General features: G+C 32.8%; 1 protein-coding gene across 2 annotated transcripts in view; it reads right to left on the minus strand.

Annotated features, from left to right (window-relative positions):
* The window catches only part of Exoc6 (exocyst complex component 6), a 246,711-nt gene that overhangs the window by 131,953 nt on the left and 107,259 nt on the right, over window positions 1-7,499 (minus strand). For both annotated transcript variants that reach the window (XM_023716247.1, XM_004632054.2), the window contains exons 10-12: window positions 3,012-3,058; window positions 2,777-2,897; window positions 875-946 (exon numbers count right to left, since the gene is read on the minus strand). In XM_023716247.1, coding sequence (XP_023572015.1) covers window positions 875-946; window positions 2,777-2,897; window positions 3,012-3,058 — 240 coding nt within the window. The remainder of the gene's footprint in view (window positions 1-874; window positions 947-2,776; window positions 2,898-3,011; window positions 3,059-7,499) is intronic.

The raw sequence follows: 7,499 nt of genomic DNA on the forward strand, positions 1-7,499 counted from the left end.
AAAAAAAAAAAAAAAAAAAAAACTAAGGCAATTTTTAAATGACAAAACACTGACATTTAAAGGTAAAATATCCAATAAATTCAAAAACCATAACTATGTAACATTCTTTAGGGTTTTTTTTTTTTAATGAAAAGATACTTCCATTCTTCATTAGTAAGTATAAATTTAAAAGCCAATACTAGTTAACTTATTATAAGATCTACTTAATAATAAACCTGTCAATTTTCAATAAAATGAAAATATTGTAGATAAGTTTACAAATAAATAAAAAGGTCTGGTGCCTTTCTTGATCTTATTTCAAAACACTGAATTAGAAAGGCATACTTGCAAGGTTTTACATGACCTTCACTGTTGCTTTTCCAATGTTTGTATTACTTTAATAGTGTCATAACTTTTCTTGAGGAAATCAGTATATATAGCTTTTAGACTATGTGCTCTTCATATATAGTATCACACTGTTTTCACAAATAAGAATCTAAGGCCTGTAGAACTTGCAGGCACACAATCTGTCAACAACGTAGGTGAAACAGAAACTCAGGGTTTGTATCATTTCAGAGCCCATGCTTAGCGCTCTAAAACAGAACTTGTATCTTCCAATTCCTAGCTGAGGGTTCTTTCTACTATATCATGTAGTTTTTTTAAATTGTAAAAATATTCCTTTTAACTGAATGACCAATATTTTAAAAGACAATAATATTCTTGAGCTCTTTCCAAGTTTCACAATTGGGAAGGAACTGGCATGAATAATCTTGACTAACAGAGGACTATACAACTAAATATTGCTAATAGTTTGCTACCCATTAATCCACAATAAAATAAGCATCTCTTTAAGTGCTTAAAATAGCCATTAATAGAATATTAAGTTAACACTCACCTGCAAAGTATCTGCAAAAATTACAATGAGATTCTTCAGCTCTAAAACAAGATCAGGGTCAATGCAATAAGACTGAGGGAATATAGGATAGGTAGGTGTGGGGGTGGAAAAACAAAACAAAAATATGAGTCACTTAGTTAAAAACTAAGATCCTAAAGTATTTTCTTTTAATCTATCAGACACACAATAAAATTAAAATCTCATTAGACAGGTACACTATTGCTCTATTAGAGTAAGTTTTCAGGCAAAGATCAAAACAGTGTATCAAAATGGAACTATATTATATGAAAAATATCTTCCTGAAATACACACACACACACACACACACACACACACACACAAATGATGCTTGAATTTATGAAAGACTTTAGATTTTAAGGACCTTATTATTTTAAATTGAAACAATGGTTTTCATATAGACCATATATTTTTATTTTATATTAACTGATTCCCTATCTTTCAGAAGTGCCACACATATTACTTTTTCTACCTACAAATGACAATTTAAATACTTCTTAGTAATCAACTAAAGAAAATCACTAAAGTCAAAGAGGTAGTTAAGTATAGTGTCCCTTTAACAGCATTTGGTAACAATTTAATTTAATTTAGAATATGATACATTACATTAAATATTATGACTATCTAATGTCACAAAATGAACAGATAAAATATACAATTTTATACACTTAGAGCGGATATGACTACAAACTATGATAAAATGTATTATTCTTGAGCTTGAGAGAAACCTCAGCATTTGCCTATAATACGTGAAGCCCTGGAACCAATTTGGGCACCAAAAAAAGGATGTTTTTAAGTTAATATGTTAGAAATAGCTGTAATTTATTAGTTCATTTAGAATCTAAATTCTTGATTTAAAAAAACATTTATGATGTAATTGTCATAAACTACCAATCTTCTCTCAACGTATTTCATTTCATTCCAAAATTCTTGATTTAAAAAAGCATTTATGATTTAATTGTCATAAACTACCAATCTTCTCTCAACATATTTCATTTCATTTCATTTTGCAGTGCCAGGGATTGAACTCAGGCACTTGCCAAGCAAGTGCTTATTCTAATGAGCTATCTCCCTGGGTCCTCTCAACATATTTTAAATTTCATCAATTAAAAAACATCATAATTGGGGCCAGGGAGATGGCTCAGTGGAATAAGCACTTCCCTGGCAAGCGCAGGGGCCTGAGTTCAATCCCCAGTTCCGAAAAAAAAAAAAAAAAATCATTAATTTGTAAAGAGAACATAATTGAAATATAGGGACATATATTAAAGGTCAACTTCTAAAATTTTCTTGAGAAAAAAGGTCTTTACTGACCAATTATTAATTCTAATAATCTTTATAAAACTAATATGTCTATTATTTCCACAAAAGACATTAGGGAAATATTTGATCATTTAACTTTCGGTAAAAACTTTTCTTATTACATAATGGTTCATCATTTCAAATGAATTCTAAATCAGAAAACTGAAAAATCTTAAATTCATTAACTGTAGTATTACTGAAAATCATAAACACTGAGGAACAAATTCTATTGAATATTAATGGTGAAGTTTACTTTGGAAACAAAGAATTTGGAATGATAATTAAAAAATCTTTCTTCATGGTCCTTTTCAGTGATCTAATAAAGAGGTTAGTTGAGACTAATTAGATCAGCTTAGCTCTTCATTTTCTGTAATGCTGGAATAAAAGTATCTTCAGAAGCCCCAACCAATTGCAAAACCCAGCTTTATATTACCAAATAAAAGCTTGATATTACTACTTGCAAATCTAAGCAATTACCAAAAACTGCTAAATGATGAAGGTTACAGTTTCCCTTTGACATTGTACAACCAAAGGTTCTCAAAGTAATTGAACTAAAATTTTAGTATCATAAATTATCTGACTTACTGAATGAGCTCTAAGGACAGCAATTATCTTTGAAAGGGCCATGTTCCAAAGTTCATCAGTGTATGCCCTGGTTACCAATCCTTGTGTCACATGTAAAATATGATCTTCCACCACAAAGAACCTAAAATAGTAATTACCAACATAACATGTAGTTTTTTAAAGTCGAATTAGAAATAAATTATTTCTGACATTGAGCATAATACAAAATTAGAAATTTATTTCCATAGATACATACCCTACAATTTGAGTGAAATATCTTCTGTAGCCATCAACTGTTTCATGCTTTAAATGAAAAATAAAAGTCAAATTTAAAGCAATAAATACCAGCAACATCAAAGTTCCAAATTACTAAAAATTCATTAGCAAATATTTGAGAGCCTACTCCAACCTGCATACATTGTTAGGTGCCAGAGATATACTTGCAAATAACAAAAAGTCCTTCCTTAACGGAATGTACACATGAAATGTACAATAAAAAGGTTAAAAAGTAAATGAGATTTCAGAACCCCCCTCCTCGGTATTCTAGTTGAAGCCACCATCATCTCACACTTGAGTTAATATGTCATCTTCTCATATAGTCTTCCCAGCCTCCAAACTTGCTCCCTATAGTCTACTCCCATATATAGTAACTCAGAATACTTTTCAAACAGTAATCAGAGTATTATATCCTCTGCCAAAAACCTTTTAGTGCCTTTCCCTATGATACATACCAAAAGTCAAACTCCTTGAAAAGTCTAAAATTACCTACGGTTTATGATTTTAACAAAAGGCAAACAGTAAAACATTTAATCATGTTTCACATAAAGTTATATATTTCATAGTTACATTAAGTTCAAAAGGTATGTTTTTATGTTTTATAAATCTGAACAACTTTTAAGTATCTATGTTTTTTCCACTGGGGGGGTAGACTATTAGCATTTTTAACATAAAAGTACTACAATCAGAAAATGTAGTCTATATGATACCAAACATTTGAAATTTTCTAATACTTGCTTTATAACATATGATCAAAATTTTAACATTCTACGTATGCTTTAAAAGAGTATGTTTCTATAGCTGTTCAAGCAAGATTCTCACTATATAGTCTATTACATCCAGCCTCTTAAGCATTTTCTATATCCTTACTGACAGACTACTTGGTTAATATGACACTGGTACGAAAATGTCTCATTGATATGCTTGTGGATTTCCAATTCTTTTTTTTTCAAAATTTTACTGATAAACAGATAGCAATGAGACAGTTTCAAATCAAATCAGAAGTACAGATTCAACAAATAACACACTGCATATATTCTTCTTAGTGGTTAATTGCTGACAAGATGCGGACTTGAGATCCTATTTACAAACACCATTAGAACAAATCATTCTATTCATTAAGAGAATGCAACTATATATCTATCCTAACCACTTTGAATACACAGATACAAAATGGACATTTATCTGTATACCCCATTTTTTCTAAGTTCCGTTATTGAATAGTATAGGTGTGTGGATTTCCAATTCTGAAGTATGGTAATCTTGCTTCAAATATGTTGAATTCAAGCCAGGGATATAGCTCAGTGGCAAGTGCAAAGTCCTGAGTTCAATTCCCAGCACCAAAATAAATAAATAAATAAATAAATAAATAAATAAATGTAATGTTATTAAGTGCTCCTAGATTTAGAATTACCATTTTTATTTTAGCTTTTTCTATTATATGAAAGTGCATACTATGTTTCTATTCTTTTAATAGTTACTCTAAAGCTACTACACATCCTTAAATATATCCTTAAATAAGCAAACTCTAAAATAGTCAAGTTTTTATTATTCTTCTGTAAAACTCAAAGAGTTAGCTTCATTTCATTCCAATGTTTATTACGTGTGTATTTCAATTCTATCTGATGTTCAAATGCATACTATCATAATTTCCTACAATCAATATAGATCTATTCACATATTTCTTTGCCATTGTACATACCTGAATTATCTTTGAATTTATTCAGTTACAATGATGCTTTTGAAATGTCTACATGTATCTGTATATTATTAATTCCTTTTTATTGCTGAGTAGTATTTCATTATATGAATGTACACTAATTTGCTTATTCATGAGGGTATACAATTTATCTAATTTTATTACACAGAAATTCATGAGAGTTTCTAATTTGGGGCAATTATTAATAAAGCTACTTATAAATATTCACATTAGGCCACTTTGTAAATTAATATTTTTATTTTTCACAAGAGCAGGATGATGAGACTATCCATCATTATAAACTACCAAAAATTTCCCAAAGTGGCAGTATAATTTTCATACTCATCAGAAGTGTAAGAGAGGTCTAGCTGCTCTGCACCCTCACTAGCAGTTGGTATTGTGTCTTTTAAGTAAATATGTTGAGATAATTCACTGAAGTTTTAACCTTGATGAAAAATTACAGAGTATCTTTTCATGTGCTTATTTAACATCCATACAGCTTTTATAAAATGTCAATTAATTTTTTGTCCATTTTAAAAACTGGTTTGTCTTTAATTGCCAAGCTACTCAGATTTTTATATATTCTGGGACTGAACACTTTATTAGAGATGAATTTTACAAGTATTTTCTCCAAGCTTTACCTCACCTCATTTTTTGCACAGCACCTTTTATAGAGAAGTTGTTTTACTGCTTATATTTGGAACCCTTAGAAAATGACTACTACTCAGAGGTGTCTTCCAGGCGTAGCTGGATTTTGAGTTTTGAGACAAGATTCTACCTCTTCAATTTACTGGGGATGAGAAGTTGCTGCCTAATTGACCCAGGCCCTGCTTCTTTGGCATTAGCCTATCTAGTATTTTTTAAGGCCAGTCTCAGTCTTGGTTATCAGGAAGAATTGATTATAACAACTATGCCACTTTTGCTAAAGTGGTACAATCAACAATAACAATAGCATCAAACACAACCTACAAAATGACAAACTGAGATGTCTATTAATTTGCCACTATTAACCGTATGAATTAGATTATGTGGTTATACAACAAAGTGTAAAATGAACCAAAAAACTGTATGCAGTAAGTAAGCCCTCACCATAGCAATTTTACCCTCGGGGAGGCGGGGAGCTACAGAAATAAGAGGGATTAGAAAGGAGGACGGAGAACAAAGGAAGATCATACAAATTTGGAAACAGGTAAAAAAGATGGGGTGGGGGGCAGCCAAATAGCTCAGTGGATTAAAGCACCTGCAAGCAGGTGCAGGGGCTGGGGGTTCGATCCCCAGGCCTGCCGTGCTGGCCCCACCCCTAGGGCAAGCTGAGATGGTGATTGAGACTGCACATGGTGGCATGTACTTGTAATCCCAGCTCTTGGGAGGCTGTAAACAGGTGGATCACTACAAGTCCAATCTAGTAGTGAGACCCTAAACACTCTGTAGACCTTTCCCCAAAATACAAAAAATTGAAAGACAGGCAGGGAAAGAGACAAGAAATTTAAAAAGAACAGAATAACAGAAAAACTAGAAACCATGTTCAAACATGTAAAAACAAGAACAAACAAAAATGAAAAAGAGAGAAAGAAAAACTAAGAAAAAAATATTCATTTCAAGGTATCTGCTGTCACTGATAGACAGTGTAGACAGAGAAAATCCATACTCAAGTTGATTAATCCCAGCAACCCAGTTGTAGCTTTACAGTGGGATAGTGATTAATCTCAGTGGGCCTGTACCTCTAATTCCACAGAAGCTTAGGCTGGTTTCTGGCCATAAGGCTGGAACCAGTCTATGAGCCTTCTGTTAAATTGAACTCGCTTCCCTAACTTCCTGCAGACTTGAACTCATCCCCTCAACTCCAACACTGGCAGCTGCTCAATGAAGTCAGCAGTTGCTCTGAGTGTCAAATTCAGCTGGTCCAAGACGACTCCTGGACAATCACCCTTTCCTGGGGGCATCTGAGCCTGAATAATTCACCAGCGCTTGCATTCCTCTGTGTCCACTGCTCTGTCCCATTGGTATGTTTCTGCATGGTGGTCCCTGGGGTGACCAGCAGTCACCATGCATCTGCAAGTTCAACCAGCCCCTTCCACACAGTGAGTCCGTCCAGTCTGAGAGAGAAAGCACCACCTGCCACTTCCTTCTTCATTGAAATCTCTCTCTTCCCTGTGGGCTTCAATTCTTCTTTCAGATGCTTCCTGGTTCCCAGCGATCCCCTCCCCCCCCTCCTTCCCTTCCTCCCCTCCCCCTTCCCCTCCTCCTCCTCAGGTTGTTCTATCCCAATGTCTAGACACCAACTCTCAGAGTTGGTCTCACTTTCTCTGCTATTTATCACTCTGCCATCTTCCCAGAAATCAACTGTAGAGAAGTTAATTTCACTAGTCATCTTTTTTATAGCTTATGGCTAAGATCATAAAGATCTTTGTTTTATTCCAAGTTTTACCATTTTAGCTCCTTAAGCTTATGATCCATTTCTTGAATTGCTAAAGTAATATTTTTTCCTTTTACATATAGATCATTTCATGTCTTATTATTAGAGTACTGATTTTGTAAGATTTCAAGTCTTTTATATTTGTTGATATTTGTTTCATGGCCCAGAATATGATCTGTCTTGGTGACTCTTCACGGGTACTTATAAAGCTATTTTTGGTGGAGTATTTAACAAATATCAATTAGATCAAAATAGTTGATAAATGTTTTACATTTTCTCTTTATCATTAGTGTTCTGTAATTTCTTTTCATGTTTCTGACAGGGTTTTTTTTTTTGTTTTTTTTTTTTTTTTT

Source organism: Octodon degus, unplaced genomic scaffold (genome assembly GCF_000260255.1).
Source record: "Octodon degus isolate 3935 unplaced genomic scaffold, OctDeg1.0 scaffold00046, whole genome shotgun sequence".
In the NCBI taxonomy this organism is placed as follows: Eukaryota; Metazoa; Chordata; class Mammalia; order Rodentia; family Octodontidae; genus Octodon; species Octodon degus.